The sequence below is a fragment of the Pleurodeles waltl genome, chromosome 5 (assembly GCF_031143425.1).
Source record: "Pleurodeles waltl isolate 20211129_DDA chromosome 5, aPleWal1.hap1.20221129, whole genome shotgun sequence".
NCBI lineage: Eukaryota > Metazoa > Chordata > Amphibia > Caudata > Salamandridae > Pleurodeles > Pleurodeles waltl.
Genome location: NC_090444.1, coordinates 624,940,048 through 624,961,264, shown reverse-complemented (window position 1 = coordinate 624,961,264; position 21,217 = coordinate 624,940,048). Strand labels below are relative to the sequence as shown.

General features: G+C 45.6%; 1 protein-coding gene across 1 annotated transcript in view; it reads right to left on the bottom strand.

Annotated features, from left to right (window-relative positions):
• Window positions 1–21,217, bottom strand: part of HEATR1 (HEAT repeat containing 1) — a 710,058-nt gene that overhangs the window by 186,808 nt on the left and 502,033 nt on the right. Inside the window, exons 30-32 of the mRNA XM_069234483.1 lie at window positions 15,875–16,105; window positions 14,311–14,440; window positions 5,156–5,322 (exon numbers count right to left, since the gene is read on the bottom strand). Coding sequence (XP_069090584.1) covers window positions 5,156–5,322; window positions 14,311–14,440; window positions 15,875–16,105 — 528 coding nt within the window. The remainder of the gene's footprint in view (window positions 1–5,155; window positions 5,323–14,310; window positions 14,441–15,874; window positions 16,106–21,217) is intronic.

The window sequence follows — 21,217 nt, the reverse complement described above, 5'->3', positions numbered from 1 at the left end:
GAAGAGAACTGAACATGTCTCCACGTCCCTGAACATCTCAAGATTGGAACCCACTTGTTGGTTACTCCGACTTGATCTCCAGTCCTCACCTGCAGCATCTATTTAACCAGACCGATCCCCTTAGAGTAACATTGTGCACCAAACGCCATACTACTCCTCTGCACCTGGCCGCCCCAGCGCCTCCCGGTGTGACCTGTTGGTGTGGTTCTGACCCTTGCCTAATACTTACATACACTCCAGGAAATTGGCCTCACAAGTCATTGCATTGTACCTGTTTTGCAGTCTTTGTTTTTCCTCCGTAGGATAATATTGCAGCTTCCAGAAATTGTACTGTCAACTTTTCAAAACTATAAAGTTTTTTCTTGCATAACGTAGTTACCTGATCTTATTGATTCTGGTGCCAAAACATATGCAAAGATACTTTTCACTTTTGTAAACTGGTGTACTGGGTACTCTTGCCCTCACCCACTCAGCAGCCTTCTTAGCCGGGTCTCTGGGACTACTGAGAGCTGAATCTACCAGATGCCGGTTTAACCTGTCTGATGTACAGTTTGCCAAAATGTGTTCTTTCATAATTAGATTATAAAGCCCATCATAATCCTGCACCTGGTTACCTTTTCATCAGCCAGTCAACAAAATCTACCCAGGTCTGACTCAAGGTTTTGTGAGTTTCCCTGAACTTAATCCTGAACTCCTCAGTGGTAAGTCCAAAACCCTCAATCGGGGTCTTCTTCACGAGGTCATACGACTCAGCACTATACTCATCCAGTGTCAGTAGTCTATCCCTGCCCTTTCCTGGCAAAAGCTCTCAAAGTAAAGATCCCTAGTTTCTCTGGTATAACCTTCTGATCCTACAAGTCCTCTCAAAGACTGTGAACCACTTGGTTATATCATCTCTCTCAACATATTTGGGGACAGTCCTTTTGGGGATTTTAGGAACAAAAGATACCTTTCTCTCACTATTTGTATAGTTGCTGCCACACTCCATGGGTGACAGACCCATCTCAGCCCTTTCTCTTTTTATGGCCAGCAGTTTAGCCTCAAGGGCTACTTTTCTGGCTAGTCTCTCCAGCACTAAATCTGGATTCTCTGGTACTTTTCTGGGCCTGGTCTACTTCCAGGTACAGTTTTAGGGTAGTGGTTTCTATTGTTTTCCTCTCCCTCTGGGTTATTGGAAGGAGAACTCACCCCATGAGCACTGTTGTCAGGCTCATCCTCACTGACTGGATCTTAGTCCACATCATCAGTGTTTTCTTGTTGTGCCTGGGCTTTATCAAACTCAGAAAGCAACTCCTAGAATTGTGCCTTTGTTGGTCGAGGACCAGGTACAATTTTTCAAGCCATGCAAAGGTCCTTTAGCTGATTCAAACTAAGATGCAGGTAAGGAGGCGAGGTTGAGCTCCTTAATTCAATCCTCTGAGGCTGACATGTTTTAGAGTAGCTGGGACCTTTTTTAGAAAAATACTGTAAAGAAATGGCTCCCTGTTGCAGTTACCCCCCCACTTTTTGCCTGATATTGATGCTGACTTGACTGAGAAGTGTGCTGGGACCCTGCTAACCAGGCCCCAGCACCAGTGTTCTTTCACCTAAAATGTACCATTGTCTCCACAATTGGCACAACCCTGGCACCCAGGTAAGTCCCTTGTAACTGGTACTCCTGGTACCAAGGGCCCTGATGCCAGGGAAGGTCTCTAAGGGCTGCAGCATGTCTTATGCCACCCTAGGGACCCCTCACTCAGCACATACACACTGCTTGCCAGCTTGTGTGTGCCGGTGGGGAGAAAATGACTAAGTCGACATGGCACTCCCTTCAGGGTGCCATGCCAACCTCACACTGCCTATGGCATAGGTAAGTCACCCCTCTAACAGGCCTTACAGCCCTAAGGCAGGGTGCACTATACCACAGGTGAGGGCATAGGTGCATGAGCACTATGCCCCTACAGTGTCTAAGCAAAACCTTAGACATTGTAAGTGCAGGGTAGCCATAAGAGTATATGGTATGGGAGTCTGTCAAAAACGAACTCCACAGCTCCATAATGGCTACACTGAATACTGTGAAGTTTGGTATCAAACTTCTCAGCACAATAAATGCACACTGATGCCAGTGTACATTTTATTCTAAAATACACCCCAGAGGGCACCTTAGAGGTGCCCGCTGAAACCTTAACCGACTATCCGTGTGGGCTGACTAGTTTTAGCAGCCTGCCACACACCAGACATGTTGCTGGCTACAAGGGGAGAGTGCCTTTGTCACTCTGTGGCTAGTAACAAAGCCTGTACTGGGAGGAGGTGCTTCTCACCTCCCCCTGCAGGAACTGTAACACCTGGCGGTGAGCCTCAAAGGCTCACCCCCTTTGTTACAAGACCCCAGGGCACTCCAGCTAGTGGAGTTGCCAGCTCCCTCCGGCCACGGCCCCACTTTTGGCGGCAAGGCCGGAGGAGATAATGAGAAAAACAAGGAGGAGTCACTGGCCGGTCAGGACAGCCCCTAAGGTGTCCTGAGCTGAGGTGACTAACTTTTAGAAATCCTCCATCTTGCAGATGGAGGATTCCCCCAATAGGATTAGGGATGTACCCCCCTCCCCTCAGGGAGGAGGCACAAAGAGGGTGTAGCCACCCTCGGGGCTAGTAGCCATTGGCTACCAACCCCCCAGACCTAACCACACCCCTAAATTCAGTATTTAGGGGCTCCCCAGAACCTAGGAACTCAGATTCCTGCAACCTAAGAAGAAGAGATCTGCGGACCTAAAAACCCGCAGAGAAGACGGAGACACCAACTGCTTTGGCCCCAGCTCTACCGGCCTGTCTCCCCCCTTCTAAAGACACTGCTCCAGCGACGCGTTCCCAGGGTCCAGCAACCTCTGAAGCCTCAGAGGACTACCCTGCATCTAGAAGGACCAAGAACGCCCGAGGACAGCTGCTCTGTTCCCCAAAGACTGCAACTTTGCAACAAAGAAGCAACTTTGAAACAACACACATTTCCCACCGGAAGCGTGAGACTTTGCACTCTGCACCCGACGCCCCCGGCTCGACTTGTGGAGAACAAACACCACAGGGAGGACTCCCCAGCAACTAAGAGACTGTGAGTAGACTGAGTTGCCCCCCCCCTGAGCCCCCCCACAGCGACGCCTGCAGAGGGAATCCCGAGGCTCCCCCTGACCGCGACTGCCTGCTTCAAAGACCCGACGCCTGGTAAAGACTCTGCACCCGTAGCCCCCAGGACCTGAAGGATCCGACTTCCAGTGCAGGAGCGACCCCCAGGTGGCCCTCTCCCATGCCAAGGTGGTGGCTAGCCCGAGGACCCCCCCCTTGCCTGCCTGCACCACTGAAGAGACCCCTTGGTCTCCCATTGATTTCTATTACAAACCCGACGCTTGTTTGCACACTGCACCCGGCCGCTGAGGGTGTACTTTCTGTGTGGACTCGTGTCCCCCCCGGTGCCCTACAAAACCCCCCTGGTCTGCCCTCCGAAGACGTGGGTACTTACCTGCTGGCAGACTGGAACCGGGGCACCCCCTTCTCCATTGAAGCCTATGCGTTTTGGGCATCACTTTGACCTCTGCACCTGACCGGCCCTGAGCTGCTGGTGTGGTAACTTTGAACCCCGTAGGTGGTTTACTTACCTGCAAAAACTAACAAACACTTACCTTCCCCAGGAACTGTTGAAAATTGCACTTAGTTTTAAAATAGCTATATATCATTTATGTGAAAGCTGTATATGCTATTTTGCTAATTCAAAGTTCCTAAAGTACCTACCTGAAATACCTTTCATTTGAAGTATTACTTGTAAATCTTGAACCTGTGGTTCTTAAAATAAACTAAGAAAATATATTTTTCTATACAAAAACCTATTGGCCTGGAATTGTCTCCGAGTGTGTGTTCCTCATTTATTGCCTGTGTATGTACAACAAATGCTTAACACTACTCCTGTGATAAGCCTACTGCTCGACCACACTACCACAAAAATAGAGCATTAGAATTATCTCTTTTTGCCACTATCTTACCTCTAAGGGGAACCCTTGGACTCTGTGCATTCTATTTCTTATTTTGAAATAGTACATACAGAGCCAACTTCCTACACAAAGCAACAACAACAACAACAAAAATCAAAGGAAAAGAAAGCACTGATTATGAAGGAGAAGTTCTTAAAAAAACAGAGGTAGCAAGCATAAAGGGGAAAACATGTTGCTTAGTTGAGCGACTTTGGAGGAAAAAAGTTGGTTACAAGGTTAAATCCGTATTGCTCAATTAACAACCATGTTGGGGGCAGCATTGATTTCTAACTGACCTGTAAAAAGCCTTCTTAAGTGAGAAGCTTCATCACTGTGACGGGCTTGGTCACTAAATGTGCAAGAAAGTACACCTAGCACTGCCAGGTAATTCTAAAAGGTATCTGGATTGCCAAAAAAATGTGGAGGATGACGGTACCAGAGACCTCATCTCCCCTAACGATCTTGCTGTTCGATGTCAAACTGCGATCACTGTATTATAAATTGCTTCTCATTTCCTAATGAAAACAAACGGACTGCACACATCTCAACTTCAGAATTTTATCATGTTCACAAAATTAAATAAATGTTTTGACTTTGAACTGATTCATAGCTCCATTGCCTCATAATGCAGAACACGTCAAAGCAACAGGCTGGGGATATCAAACTTTTTATCTTTCACACTTCCATTTCTGCATCTCACAAACACACACACCACTCTGAGTTCAAGGTTATCCCAATTTGGTTTCGCATAGGATATAGTGCAGGAAAGCCATACTCCCAGTAGTAACGTATTACTGTTGTTCACTGAATATATGAAATTTCTGGTGGAAAATCAGGTAAAAGGGGGATTTACCACTGGAATTAGGTATGAAAATAGTGATTCCAGTGAAAAGTCCAGATTTCAAATGGTACCCACAGCAAACAGCTTATAACACTGCAATATTGCTGCCTTCCAGAATAACAGATGTTTGCAGTATCAGTAATTCTGCAAGTGGAATTCTTGTCTCCTTTGAGAACGAGTGCCATAGTGAGCTTTTTATTGAGACTTGAGAAATAATTATTAACATCTTCCATTATCTCAACAGCAGCAATGATGAGGACATAGAACAGTGAGCAAAAAAGTATGAAACAAAGCACACAATAGTTGTATGGCTAATGATCACCTTTCCAACAAAGCTCTGTGATGCCAGGAGCTGTGCCATGAAAGAAACTGAAAGGAATTTGAAGTGACGCAACTGTTTCCCGGAGTGAGATTCCACATTAAAGAGGTGCTGCTCGGGTTCCTGCGATTTAGATTTACGTGACTTTGACCTTTTCTTTTCAGAATCATCTGCAAAATCAAGCAATAAATAAGGAATTATTTATACACATTGGCTGTAACCGATACAATATGAAATTCTAGTAGTGTGCTAGAGATGGTCACAATACTTTAGAAGCTAACATATGCAGAATATATATCTAATTGCTATAGAAGATGCCAAATACAAATAAATAAATATTTCACTAATCACATTCTCCGTGTGATGAAGCCTCTGAGTAACAGTGGTAGATGGAGACAGATGGGTCAGGAAAGAAGAGAAAGACTAATCCTGCACTTCTTTGAAGAGTGATATTTTAAGATTCTACTAAAAAAAAAATTAAGCTCTTAGAGCTTTCCCTCAAATGGCAAAGTACTTATTGCATTTAATTGCTTGCGTCCAAAAACGGTTATGTTGTATTAAGTGAAGGCCAAATAGAAAATCTCTATTAAGACAGCTAGAGGACTGTGGGCTGAAGAGATGTTTTAGAACAAAACAATTTAAAATATAATTTAAACCATAAATGATGTCAGCCATTTAGCGCTCCTGTGCTGTACTGGAAGGGATGATCAACTCTGTCTCAACTGAGGTTTATTTGCTTCGCACTGACCTACACTGTAGCCAATAATGTAAAGACTGCTAAGCAATCCATGGGCACTCCACAAAATGAGTCAAAACTCTCAAAGATCAAATATCCAAAATGGTGGAAGTGCTGAAAACACTTGTAAATAGTACAGAATAGGGCGAAGGACATTGAGGGGCGCAAAAGCCGCAATAATTAGAAATTCCTGGTCTTCCCTAAAGGAGTGGAGCAGGCTGCTCCGGACAGCTTTCCTTAACAATGGATCATGCAAACCCAAACAATGGGAGCTATCTGCAACGTGTTATGCACCTTCACCCAGAGCAGGCTTTGTTCCTGACCCCAGAAAGCACAAAGTCTCTCCCCCCATGGGGTCAAAATCTTGTCTGATAGTGGCAGGCTGGCACAGACCGGTCAGCCCTACACTAGAGGATTGGGTGAAATACAGGATGCCCTCTTTGTGGACTTTTCAATAAATCCAAGACTGGCATTAGTGTGGGTTTGCTGAGAAGTTTGATACCAAATGTCCCAGTCTTCAATGACGGTGAAGACCAGGACCGGCTAAGCAGCACAGGAGCAGAGGAAGAGTTCCAGAAGTGATGCAGTCAATGTCCCACGCCGGAAGAAGAGTTGCAGTCCGTCAGTGGTGTGGAAAAAACACCAACAAGCCTTGGCAAAGACAAGAGTCACAGAATATAAGTTGCAGAGGCTGCTGAGAACCAGGAAGGTCAGGGGGACTCAACCCACCGAGGGGAGTCCCTGGCATCCCCCGGCAGTCAGGAGAGAAAGAAGTCGTGGATGCAGCCCTCTAAGGTAACTCACAGGCAGCAGGCACATGAGTCGCAGTGAGGCACACTCAGCACACCTGGAAAGGAGTCCCACGTCGCTGGAGCAGCAGGCAGGAGACCACGAGCTGCAGAGAGGAGTGCCGGGGCTACACGGAGCCTGAAGATCCGTCAGAAGAAGAGTCAACAAGCCTTGGTAGCTGCAAGGGTCTCAGTACACAAGGGTACTGTCCTGCAAGGGGAGGCAAAGACTCACCACCTCCAAAGTTGGAAAGCTGGTAGAGGGGACCAAGTGAACCACTCAAGACCACGACCTGTGTCGCAGGATCCACGCAGAGTTGCAGGAGAGAGGACCCAGTCAGCTGGTCGTCGATGCAGTTGGTGCCTGCAGATACAGGGGAGTGACTCCTTCACTCCAAGGGAGATTCCTTCTTGCTTCTTGGGGCAGACTGAAGACTTGCCACCCTAAGAGGATGCACAGCCGGGAAAAAGTTGCAGTTGCTTGAAGGAGCCGGAGAAACAATGCTGCACAGCGAAGTTGTCGCTGGAGCTGCAAATTGTAGGTTCCTGTGAAGTCCTGTTGTGGTTCCAGTGGCTAGAAGTAGAAATAAACATTGCAGACGAGTTCTGCTGGAATCTTGCACATCGAATCTAAGGACCCACCCAAGAGGAAGACCCTATAAAGCCCTAAAAGGGGAGATTGGTCACCTAGCAGGCCACTCAGATGCTCCCAGAGGCCTCTGCCCACCTTAGATTCAAGATGGAAGAACGAAGTGGCCACCTGAGGAGCTCTGGGCACCACCCCTGGGGTGGTGATAGATAGGGGAGTGGTAACTCCCCTTTCCATTGTTCAGTTTCACGTCAGAGCAGGTACTGGAGGTCCTTGAACTGGTGCAGACTGATTGATGCAAGGAGGGCACCAAATGTGCCCTTCAAAGCATACCAGTGGTTTGAGGAGGCTACCCCTCCCCAAAGTCTTGTGAAACCTATTTACAAAAGGGAGAGGGCATTGCCTCCGTCTCCCAAAGGAAATCCTTTGTTCTGCGTTCCTGGGCTTTAGCTGTTCAAGAGGCAAGAGGGCAGAAACCCATCTGTAGGATGGAAGCAGTGCAGGCTGCCCTGGAAAATCCTGCAAACTGGTAGGACAAAGCTGGGGGTCCTCTAAGGAGCCCCCAGAGTGAATGGAATCATACAACCAGTACTGGCAATGGTATTGGGGTATGATTCTGACATTTTTTATATCAAACATGCCTAGTGTAGGAAGCTCTGTATGTGCTATTTCAAAGTAAGGAATAGCATGCACAGAGTCCAAGGGTTCCCCTTAGAGGTAAAATAGTGGTAAAAAGAGATAATACTAATGCTCTATTTTGTGGTAGTGTGGTCGAGCAGTAGGCTTATCCAAGGAGTAGTGTTAAGCATTTGTTGTACATACACATAGACAATAAATGAGGTACACACACTCAGAGACAAATCCAGCCAATAGGTTTTGTATAGAAAAATATCTTTTCTTAGTTTATTTTAAGAACCACAGGTTCAAATTTAACATGTAATATCTTGTTTGAAAGGTATTGCAGGTAAGTACATTAGGAACTTTGAATCATTTCAATTGCATGTATACTTTTAAAGTTATTCACAAATAGCTATTTTAAAAGTGGACACCTAGTGCAATTTTCACAGTTCCTGGGGGAGGTAAGTTTTTGTTAGTTTTACCAGGTAAGTAAGACACTTACAGGGTTCAGTTCTTGGTCCAAAGTAGCCCACCGTTGGGGGTTCAGAGCAACCCCAAAGTTACCACACCAGCAGCTCAGGGCCGGTTAGGTGCAGAGTTCAAAGTGGTGCCCAAAACGCATAGGCTTCAATGGAGAGAAGGGGGTGCCCCGGTTCCAGTCTGCCAGCAGGTAAGTACCCGCGTCTTCGGAGGGCAGACCAGGGGGGTTTTGTAGGGCACCGGGGGGGACACAAGCCCACACAGAAATTTCACCCTCAGCGGCGCGGGGGCGGCCGGGTGCAGTGTCAGAACAAGCGTCGGGTTCGCAATGGAAGTCAATGAGAGATCAAGGGATCTCTTCAGCGCTGCAGGCAGGCAAGGGGGGGCTTCCTCGGGGAAACCTCCACTTGGGCAAGGGAGAGGGACTCCTGGGGGTCACTTCTGCAGTGAAAGTCCGGTCCTTCAGGTCCTGGGGGCTGCGGGTGCAGGGTCTTTTCCAGGCGTCGGGACTTAGGTTTCAGAGAGTCGCGGTCAGGGGAAGCCTCGGGATTCCCTCTGCAGGCGGCGCTGTGGGGGCTCAGGGGGGACAGGTTTTGGTACTCACAGTCGTAGAGTAGTCCGGGGGTCCTCCCTGAGGTGTTGGTTCTCCACCAGCCGAGTCGGGGTCGCCGGGTGCAGTGTTGCAAGTCTCACGCTTCTTGCGGGGAGATTGCAGGGTTCTTTAAAGCTGCTCCTTTGGATAAAGTTGCAGTCTTTTTGGAGCAGGTCCGCTGTCCTCGGGAGTTTCTTGTCGTCGTCGAAGCAGGGCAGTCCTCGGAGGATTCAGAGGTCACTGGTCCCTTTGGAAGGCGTCGCTGGAGCAGAGTTCTTTGGAAGGCAGGAGACAGGCCGGTGAGTTTCTGGAGCCAAGGCAGTTGTTGTCTTCTGGTCTTCCTCTGCAGGGGTTTTCAGCTAGGCAGTCCTTCTTGTTGTTGTTGCAGGAATCTAAATCTTTAGGTTCAGGGAAGCCCTTAAATACTAAATTTAAGGGCGTGTTTAGGTCTGGGGGGTTAGTAGCCAATGGCTACTAGCCCTGAGGGTGGGTACACCCTCTTTGTGCCTCCTCCCAAGGGGAGGGGGTCACATCCCTAATCCTATTGGGGGAATCCTCCATCTGCAAGATGGAGGATTTCTAAAAGTTAGAGTCACCTCAGCTCAGGACACCTTAGGGGCTGTCCTGACTGGCCAGTGACTCCTCCTTGTTATTCTCATTATTTTCTCCGGCCTTGCCGCCAAAAGTGGGGGCTGGGGCCGGGCAACTCCACTAGCTGGAGTGTCCTGCGGTGCTGGCACAAAGGGGTGAGCCTTTGAGGCTCACCGCCAGGTGTGACAGCTCCTGCCTGGGGGAGGTGTTAGCATCTCCACCCAGTGCAGGCTTTGTTACTGGCCTCAGAGTGACAAAGGCACTCTCCCCATGGGGCCAGCAACATGTCTCTAGTGTGGCAGGCTGCTGGAACCAGTCAGCCTACACAGATAGTCGGTTAAGTTTCAGGGGGCACCTCTAAGGTGCCCTCTGTGGTGTATTTTACAATAAAATGTACACTGGCATCAGTGTGCATTTATTGTGCTGAGAAGTTTGATACCAAACTTCCCAGTTTTCAGTGTAGCCATTATGGTGCTGTGGAGTTCGTGTAAAACAGACTCCCAGACCATATACTCTTATGGCTACCCTGCACTTACAATGTCTAAGGTTTTGCTTAGACACTGTAGGGGCACAGTGCTCATGCACTGGTACCCTCACCTATGGTATAGTGCACCCTGCCTTAGGGCTGTAAGGCCTGCTAGAGGGGTGTCTTACCTATACTGCATAGGCAGTGAGAGGCTGGCATGGCACCCTGAGGGGAGTGCCATGTCGACTTACTCATTTTGGTCTCACTAACACACACAAGCTGGGAAGCAGTGTGTCTGTGCTGAGTGAGGGGTCTCTTAGGGTGGCATAATACATGCTGCAGCCCCTAGAGACCTTCCCTGGCATCAGGGCCCTTGGTACCAGAGGTACCAGTTACAAGGGACTTATCTGGATGCCAGGGGGTGCCAATTGTGGAATCAAAAGTACAGGTTAGGGAAAGAACACTGGTGCTGGGGCCTGGTTAGCAGGCCTCAGCACACTTTCAATTCAAAACATAGCATCAGCAAAGGCAAAAAGTCAGGGGGTAACCATGCCAAGGAGGCATTTCCTTACACCTAGGTTCGGAGTTACCATTATGTAGCTGGACATAGGTAGTGACCTATGTCTAGTACACTGCTAAAATGGCTTCGCACTCACGAAGTCCAGGAAAATTGAGCTGGAGTTCGTGGGGGCACCTCTGCTCATTCAGGGGTGCCCTCACACACAGGTACTTGCACCCTGCCCTCTGGGCTAGGAGGGCCTGCTATAGAGGTGACTTGCAGTGACCTGTAGTGAAAGGGGTGCATGCACCCTTTCACAAAGGCTGCATTGGCAGGCCTGCAGACACACTATGCATGGGCTCCCATGGGTGGCATAATATATGCGGCAGCTCATGGTAAACCCCTGGTGCCACAATGCCCTGGGTACCTAGGTACCATATACTAGGGACTTATATGGTGCCACCAGTATGCCAATTGTGGGGTGTAAAAAGTTAGTAACAACCAAATCTAGGGGGAGAGAGCACAGTCACTGGCGTCCTGTTTAGCAGGATCCCAGTAAACACAGTCAAAACACACTGACATCTGGCAAAAAGTGGGGGTAACCATGCCAAAAAGAGGGTATTTCCTACAGTATGGGCTTGGGGAGAGCTCACCGATCAATGAAGAAGAGCTTTCTATACATGATGCTGAAGCCGGGAGGACCCAGACAGAGGTCACATCCTACAAGCTTTTAACTATGATTAAATCTCATACCAAGATCCTTCTGTAAGGTTTTGGCAATGTGACTGTGGCGGGTGATTGGCCAGCCTGACACAGCTCTCAATTGACACTCCATATGGGATGGTAACAAGGAGCTGGTCTTGGCATAGGCAGACATTGCCAGAGCCTTTGATACTTTGGAATTACCATATCTGGGATTCGGAAGGAACTTCGGTGCCTGGGTTTACTTACTTTACACAAACCCAGGGGCTCGAGTTTAAAATGGCAGGGTGGTGTCGAAAACTTTTGGGCTACAGCGTTGCACCAGGCAGGGTTGCCCGCTGCCCCTGCTTCTGTTCGCCCTGGCGCCACTTGCTATTAAGCTTCGTCAGGTGCTGGTGATCTGGGGGATCTGCTTGTGCGATACTACACACATGCTCTCACTCTATGCTGATGATGTCCAATTCTATCTGCAAATGATGGAGGAATCGCCCCCTGAGCTGCAGACCCACCTCAAGAGTTTGGGGAAGTGGCAGGGCTGAAAACCAATAGGAAAAAAAGTATTCTGTTCCCCCCAGGTGCTTTGTCTCATTTCCCAATGAACCGCCTCCCTGACTTCACCCTTTGCTGGGAAACAAAAATTCAGATACCTTGACATCAAGGTGGCGGCGGCGTCTAAGGCGCAGTACACCTATAATGTGGAGAGAATGTTGGAGGGATTACACTCGTCTATTCAGTTCTAGGCTGGCTTGCCCCTAAGTGGATATAGCTAAAGTAGTGTTTCTTTCCCAATGCCTCTATACAATCCAGAGCTCCTTGTCTCATGCCCCACAAGCTTTGGTCAGGCAGTTAAACTGCCTTTTGATCTTGGTGGTATCGGCAGACAGTAGCTTGGTAGCGGATCAAGAGGAAGGGGGTTTGGGGTTACCAAATACTGAAATCTATTATTATGCAGCTCAGAATCAGTGTGCAGTTAAATGGATAGCAGAATAGGACCTACGCAAAATCTATTGGCCTTGTCAATGTTTTTTTTTACATGTTAAACAGCAGCTGTCAGCCAGCAAACTAGAGGATTAGTAGGTTTCAGGCAGTACCTTCTTGGTGCATATGTTAATAAATCTATCACTGGAATCAGTATTGGTTTATGAATACGAGTGGTATGATATCAAACATCATAGGCTTCAGTGAAGCCAGTTATCTAGCTGGGTAACTTGCTTTAACCAGTGTCCAGTACATAGCTTAAGATGCCTCTTGCAGATATGTCCACACATGTAGTATAAGGCAACTTGACCTAGGGCTGCAAGGCCTGCTGTAGGGGTGACTTACATATATTGCATGCAGTGTCTGCAAGCATGACACAAAGGATGTGTGCCATACTGTCTTTTCACTTTTGTCTGCACCATGTCACGCAGCCTGCAATGGCAGTCTGCATGAGTGTAGAGGGGGGACCCTTTGAGTGCCCCAATACATATGCTGCAGCCCATAGGGATCCTTTTTAGTACCCATGCCCTAGGTACCAGGGGTAAAATTTACCATAGACTTAAAGGGGTCCTAAATGTATAGTCAATTGTGGGACAACTGCACAGTTTTATGGAAAGAGATCTGGTACTGGGAACCTGGTTAGCCGGAACCCAGTGCACTTCAGTCAAAACTGTATCAAATACCAGGCAAAAATTGGGGGTGACCATGTCAAAAGGGGGCACTTGCCTACAGTAAGAACTTGGTTGGTTACTGCCAGTTTGCTGAAATTATCTACTAGCATTACTTTTTTCCTGGCTATATTATGTCACTGCTATGACAGACCACATCCATATTTCGATGGAAGAGCAACAATCCACTGTAGCAGACAGTTCATGGGGGTGGTGATAAATTACAAAATAAAGTTGGATGTTTGTGGAGTTCAAGTTCATGTCTGTTTTAATGGACTTGACTGTTCACTTTAAATTAGTTTCATAGGTTGTATGATTCATGTTTTTTGGGCAGTGACAAGAGGTGGGTGAGTGGCACTGCATGGCCTGTATTAAGAGAGTGGACCTTACTTTAGCACAATGTTTGCCCCAGTGGACCCAATGACAGCCAAGATCAGTTCTAGAGTGGTGCCACACTTGGAATTCATGCAATAAAAAGCTGTTATTAGGAATTTTATTTCTTAATGTTCACTACGAATACTGTTGTACTTGGTAATATCCTCTAATTCAACTAGGGCCAAAGAATAACTACTTCCATAGAGGATTGTACAACGGATCTAAGCACAAGTAACTCCTTTTCTGCTGCCTACTGATCCTTATGATCCCACACATGGAGGGGCAATTGCAAGCAACAACATTCAGAGTTCATTTACATGAGTACAACACCACTAGCTGGACCCAAAATATTGAATAGGTCCAAAACTGTATTTAAGATTTACACTGTGCCAATGGTGCAAAACACAGCGTGCTGGCTCCTTGAAATGTTCCCAGAATAAGGTAATCATTTCATTCATTTTAACAAGTATGGTACCTTAGGTAAAAAAAAAAAATATATAAAATCAGGCTGATACCAGAATGCATTTTTCTTTTGAGATAAACAAAGGAATTTTTGAAAGAATGTTTTAATGACAAGTGCATAGATTGGGGCGAATATTGTATTTCTAGCCTGGTGAGAAACAGTTACTCTCTGGGAGACCTACTATACGGGGATGAAATAAGATGCTACATACTCCGCAGCTACCATAACTGTAAAAAAAAAAAAAAAGGAAAAAAGCGAGAAAACAAGTTTCTAGAATGGGCTTAATGCAATATACCTCTATACATATACTGCTCAGTCTGGAGGAGATCCCAGACAATGTGGCCTTAACAAAAGGTTTGTGCTCTACAAGGACACAAAAACACCAAACACCAAACCTTAGACTTTTCCTCTAATACATACAGTCAGTAATAAGTTCCTCTACATGTCCCAATTTTAAGGTGCCTACCCTGGATAAAACAATTCATAATGATTTCGATAATCTTACAGGTATATTATAGTAAAAGAAATTTAAAAGCAGATACGTTTTTATCATCACACACGTTTTACACCGCAACCTTGCAAGAATTACAGCAAGATCTAATTCTTTTGTTACCTTCATCCTTATTTCTCGGCAGCTTTGTCAGATATTGCAGTATGTTTATCAAGCTTTGTAGCTGGTCCTGCACACTGAAATCGCAACACACAGAAATCCAAAACTCTGAGTCCCGCTCCAACACTACATCCTGTTACAGAGAAAAAATTGGGTACCTAATAAGAATCCAATTTGTTTTTTTTTTAGAGGAAAACACATTTTGGAGGGAAAGAATAGAAAAGATGTAATTTTTATGACAAAAGAAATTGGCAAAGGCACCAACAAGGTCAAACCAATGTAATAGATTACCTATCATCAAACAAACACAATCTACTGCTTTTATTTATGAAATATGCAAAAGATGTGGTATTTACAGGGTAAAAATGATATAAAACAAGCAGTCTACTGGGGAGTGTTGTTCAAAAACCTCAATAGCAGCCTGGTTATTGTGTACATTTGTGTAAAGACCCTAGTCCTTAGAAATCTGTCACATCTTCCTTTGATAACCTTGGACCTGATAAGTATGGAGAATGCTTGTGATCTGAATACCAGCCCTTCCAATGAATTACACATTTCTGAGGGTGGAACAAGCATGGTCGAAGCAGGTGGATAATAGATAAGCGAGGGAGGATGGTGGGAGGAAAGAAAGAAAGAAAGAAAGAAAGAAAGAAAGAAAGAAAGAAAGAAAGAAAGAAAGAAAGAAAGAAAGAAAGAAAGAAAGAAAGAAAGAAAGAAAGAAAGAGACAAACAAACACCATCTTTGTGAGGAGCATCGGAACTATGGGGATTCAATGGTGTATTCAGGTACTTTCAAGGAAATGCATCAAAAAAAAGAGTGCACTTAAATTTGGTTTGGTGCACTTTATGATGTATCCTTAGTATCAAGAAACACGTTTACCCAAAATAAGTAATTTGCATTCCACAATGGCCCTTGAATATAGATGTGGTGTGGTGTGGTGTGGTGTGGTGTGTGTGTGTAGCTGCAACCTTGCACACGCACTTTAAGTAGGCAAGACACAAATATCCTGCTCCCATGCTAATGTGGAGGAAGACGTCCTGCTGCCACCACTCTCTAAGCCACTGAAAATAATAATGAATGACGGATAAATTAAACTTTCAGACTGTCACTACTTGCCTAATGATTTGATAAAGCTCTTTCGATTAAGTGACCAGATTACATTTTAAAAAGTATAATCTTAAATCCTGAGCATAGCCATCACAGAGTGAATCCAAAGGACAGAAAACAACCTCTTACAGATTATCCAGCATCTGGCTTTGACAGGAGTGAATAGTATTTGTTGGCATTGGTGGACCCAGTAACATTCTTTCATTGGTTTCAACAAAAAAAAGATAATTGTTGCACAAGGGTAACTGGCTGCAACCGGATGTTTGGAGGCCCCTTCAACCAATAAAATCATAAATTGGCATAAATAGGGTTTTCATGAAATGACCCACAATGAATCTGGTACACATTCTATGCCGACAGTCTGATTTATCACCACAATCATCAGCCTCACCTAGGAGGTTTGGTTCTTGGTGTGATTCAAATAAATAAAACTAGCAGCATCCCACATTAACAATTTACCTTCTCTCCATTACTTGCTGCAGTCACGGTTTTGGTAACATGCTGTTCAAAGAGTAGCACTAGTAGGACCCAGAGGAACCGTTCAGCTCCCACAGTGTCAATCAACTGCGCAAGGATGGGGACGCGACGGTGCTCCGGCACATGAGGGAGGGCATCGACAAATACGTGGATAATTTTACTGACCACCTTCTCAATATCCTCTGTGGTTTCATCAGAATCTCCTTCATTGGCCTGGAAAGAAAATATGAAGTTAGGGAAATAAGCTACCAACAATGCACCAGTAATTACCACAGCGTCATTTAGTAACTCTGACCTTTTTAGTAATGTGTGCTGATAAAACTGGAAAATTGAATGTCCTGTTTCTGCAAAGCCCAGCAATAGCAGTTTAAGACCATTATACAAGGACTCTGCTAACAATGACATGCTTTGTCATATTATGGAACAATATCTTGGCTGATAACTTTTAAAAACTTACAATTAGAAAACACAATAAAAAAAGGTACACTAACATTTCTGAAGCCATGCTTGGGCCATATGTGCAACAAAATGTAAGTATTTATTGGACCATGATTTATTGACTAAGGGCCGATTTAGATTTCTGCGGAGGAGTTACTCCATCACAGCGGTGACAGATAACCTGTCTGTCGAAACTTAAATCCCATAGGAAACAACAGGATTTAGTTTTCGGCGGACGGGATATCAGTCACAGTTGTGATGGAGTAACCCCTCTGCCAAAATCTAAATCAAGCCCCAAGTCCTATCACGCAAATTAATTTAGTTATGTTATGTTGTGCATGCGCCTTGTATCCTATCATTATTTTTACAGTTGTGGGTGAACTAGGCAATATTACCTAAGGAGGAGGTAATGCTTACATAGTTATTGACCTGGGTGAAGACGAAGGGCTCAGAGAGCCAGGTAATCCACTAACGGTCAGCAACTACCTGCATCCTTGTACAGTATTGTCATTGTAAATCAAAGCCATGAAGGTTCCAGCATCAAGGCAGTTCCAATGCTTTACCAAAAGTGGGGCTAGTCTGGAAGGCGAATGGCAACCCTCCAGTGGTTTGGTATTACTCCTAGCTCTTCAGAGTCTTCACTCCTGATGTAGGTGCACAAAGGCCTCCTTGGTGACAAATGGGGTCTTTAAATACTGGATGATTGGGGGGTTCAGTACTTTCAGTACCGCCGGTGTAAGGCCTGTGTAGTGAGGGATCTCTGCACTTTTCAAATGCTCAAAACACATGGGGATGTCCAGAAACGTACAAGGGCTGGCTGGTACAGCTTTACAAAGCCACGCAGAGGAATTTTGCTCCAAAAATGCATACTAAGTAAGTCAGCAATTGCAGACAGGTTATATCCATAGAAATCAACAACGATTCTGAAATGCACTAGATAACTATTGGAAGTCAAGAAATATAATGAAGCCTATAAGGAGTTGAGGCAATGTACAAGGTTACTTTCTGACAAACCCAAATGAGCATATAGCAGTTTGACAGGAAGCAAAATATGAACATCAGAAGTGGAAAAGAGGTGTGTAGAATCATACCCTACAGCTGCAACAGGAGATATGGTTAGTAAGAAAGTTCCCCAACTTACTTTGTGAGCGCAATATGATTTAATCAATCAAATCTATATGGGATGTCAGCAGGGCAAGATGGTGTATGAGCTGTAAAGGGGCTCCATCCTGAAGCCCCTTCAAACGTTGAAAATACTGTCCCGGGATCAAGCTGCAGTACTGTCTATACTGCCCCTACTACAGTGGTGTCTCTCTGAAAGTGAGTGAGCATGGAGCACTGCTGATTGGGGCCTTGATGTGAGGAGGAGGCAGTGGCTTGCTCTATGTCGTGAGAAAAACCAGAGACCCACCCTGATTGGAAGTGGCAAAGGATGCAGCAGTACTGGGAGAAAGGTTGCAGACAAGGGGGGCGCTGCTGACTCACTGGAGGATGTCTGGTTACCAAAAACCAACTAAAAGAGGGGTTTGGAAAAAGGGAGATTTGGATAGAAAAATCCTGGTCCTGTGTATAGAGCTCCCAATACATGTACAAAAACAAGGTATACACAGTTCCACAACGTAAGTATAATCAGGAAAACCACATTGGGTCCTGATCTAAGGAAAAGATCGTAAAAAAGAGAGAAGAAAGAAGAAAGAAAGCCAGGTCCCTGGAAAATTAATTATTTTGGAACAAGAGCCCTCACTCACCAAAGGTGACATGCTTCATCCTCGGGCTTTGCTCCACGTCAGGCCGGCGCTGCAATGCCGGACGGGCCCCTCAAGGGGGGCTCTTTGCCGGAGATCTTTTGAGATATATGCCCGGTTTAGAAAGAATAGGGTATAGGATTGGAAAAATTCTATTTAAAAAATAACTAGAGGTTAGGCAAATTTTATTAAATAATCCAACCACTGTCATGATTAAAACCAAAGAGCGGGGAGAGAAAAGAGCAAGGTCTACGCTCCCCAAAAAATTATTCACTTCCTCACTCAATTTGAGGTTAGGAATTGTACGCACAGGATCTCCTGTACGATTCACCAGAAGGTCAACATGTTTCTCGCTATTGATGTGCTATGGATCTAACGCGATTCTTCAGGACCTAAACTACCTAATCCTATGTATAAATATAACCTATAATAAGGAATATTAGTACAATGCAGGGACCTGAAATGAGAAGAATAACAAACAAAAAGAACAACACATTATTCACATGCACAATATCAACAGCAATGTGCTCTGTGCAAATCCACACATAGGTGAAGTATGCCCACTGTGGATCAAAGTGTAAATCAATGTGAAAATAATGATGAAATAAATGCTTACCCTCCTCATACTAGTGGATGGGCCGCATCAGGTAAAGCACCAAGTAACGGAGGTCCTACTGAGCTAAATGCGTGAGTTCAATTATCAGATTGTATTTAGGGAGAAAGACAAAAACAGTAATACCGGGAAGTTGAGGGATATAGCGTTTGCCAAACATTCAAGTGTCCCATAATCAAATGTAGCGGGATGCTACACATATTCTGACTGACCAGGTTTTTAAAGTTCACTTAGCTGAGAAAACATCAAATAAACGTAAAATACGTGGTGTGCTGATTGCAGATGTTAACAGCATATATAAGGAATGTCATAGACACATATATGTATAAGTATATATAACGTGCTCAAAAACGCTGTAGCCAAGTATGCAGCGGCGGTGTCTACACACGAGTGTTCGTGGTGGGAAATGCGTGTAAACAACAAAGGACCAAATCAAAGGTTATATAACTGCCTTTTCCCAAAGTAACGTGAAATGATCCTAAGGATTCCCATCTAAACACCCAACAATATTACCATCCACTTACTTGGGACCTGTCCGAAGTTTGCGGCATCACCTGCCGCGTCTCGGTGTTCCTGGAATAGGAAAGAGCACCCGGTAGGCTGGGCTATATATCTTCAAGCCTCAGCATAGAAAGAGGACAGAAATGGCGGCCATCTTGTGTTAGGTCCAGCAGTGGGATAGAAATTAAAGAGGGACTCCATCATGTAAGCCCCAAAAAAAAGGAAGAAAGGGGTCGGCCATCTTAGTGTTACAGAAAACCAATTTAAAAGACACAGAACTAAGGCTCAAATATATGTGTCGGAAAAAGAATGGGATTAAGAGGCAAATTGCTCAGACTTAAATAAGCATAAAATCTATGGAAAGAGATGGAATAGCCACAACCAGTAGTGAGTGTACTTAAACCTGGTCAAGAGATTCCTTAATCATGATCGATGCACAAAGTCTGTCCATGGTATGTCATCATTAAGTCCTATAATATGTGTCTTAAGTCGATAGACCCAACGTTGCTCTTTTTCAAAAAGGCGGTTTGTGGATTCTCTTTGGTCTCTGATGGTCTCAAGTATAACCCACCTGAGATCATTAGGGGTGTGATGTAAATCAATGTAATGTTTCGTCAATTTTGTGGAGGACCTCCGACATCTAATAGTACTGCGATGTTCATTTATCCGAATCTTGATCATCCTAGTGGTCATCCCTATGTATCGTAGTTTACACGGGCAAGTGATCATGTAGATACAATTCTTAGTACGGTAATTGGTATGTATCCTTAACTGCCAGGTATATGGTTCTCCCAAATCTAATTCTTGGGTGGTAGTGGTAAGTGAGCAAACATTACACCCACCACAAGGATGATGTCCTCTGACCCCCAGCCAACGTGTCTTTATCAATTCTCTAGGTTTTGGCACAACAGGTCTGGTATGGACTAGTAAATCTCTAATGTTTTGAGTTCTTTTCAAAGCAAAAAGAGGACGTTCTAGGGATTTCTGGTTACGCCACTGCCCGAAGTCCATAGGAGAACTGTGTGTGGGTGGCTGACCGGCTGACTCTCTCCCACCTGGTTAAAACTCCTGGGCCCTGGTGAAGAACACTAATTAAGCCCTGCTAATGTGGGTGGGAGCTACATGTAGGCTTGGGAGCACAACACAGGAAAGGGAGCTGCATGCGGATGCCTGTTCAGCCAGGGCCTACCACATTTGACAGGCATTTGTGGGCCGAGGAAGAGAATGTGTCATGAACACAGGAGGGAGGCACATCAAGCCCCAGGCATGGTGCAGCAGGAGGCGCAGTGACTGAAGCCTAAAGAGGCCCTGGGAGATATCAGCCATGCCTCACATTTCGCAACTGTGCAGGGAGCAGCACTCTGAGTTGCCCAGCGGACAGCCATGGAATGCTGGGGGCCTTATAGAAGGGGAGAGAGAATATCCTGATATAAGAACAAGGCTGCTGCCCCCTGAAGCCCACCCCCTTCCTCCCAAACACGCTGCCCTATGCTAGAAAAGAAGACTTGTGCATGGCTGGGTGTCAGCAATGTCTGGCAGATAATAGGGGGCACTTTTTCAACAAATTAGACAATCACCTGAGACCTGCTGCCTAGGGAACCAACACTATTGCTTTGTTCACTTTCCCAGTGAGTCTTGTGCACTTGTCCAGTGACAGCCTGAGACTGAGGTTTGGACTTGCCTTGGCCACAAGTTGGACCACTGGGTGGGGCATTAGGAGAACTGCAATCTTCCTGCGGCACTGGCGCTGGAATGCTCCAGCAATTGGTTAAAGACAAAGGGTCCGTCTCAACAACACAGACTTAGATTGACAAATATACAAAGACACACAGAGGGTGGGGAAATCTGAACCCCTGGTGGCTGAGCTCTCCAGAGAAACAGACCCTAAAGAAGTGACTATGTCCAATATTCTGCAAGCTATTGGAGACTCGTGCCCCTCTTTTGAGGACAAGATGGATGTCTATCTGTCTGAATGGCCTCCTGAGCCGTCAAGGTCTACATAACCCTGCTCATCGTGATACAGAGATG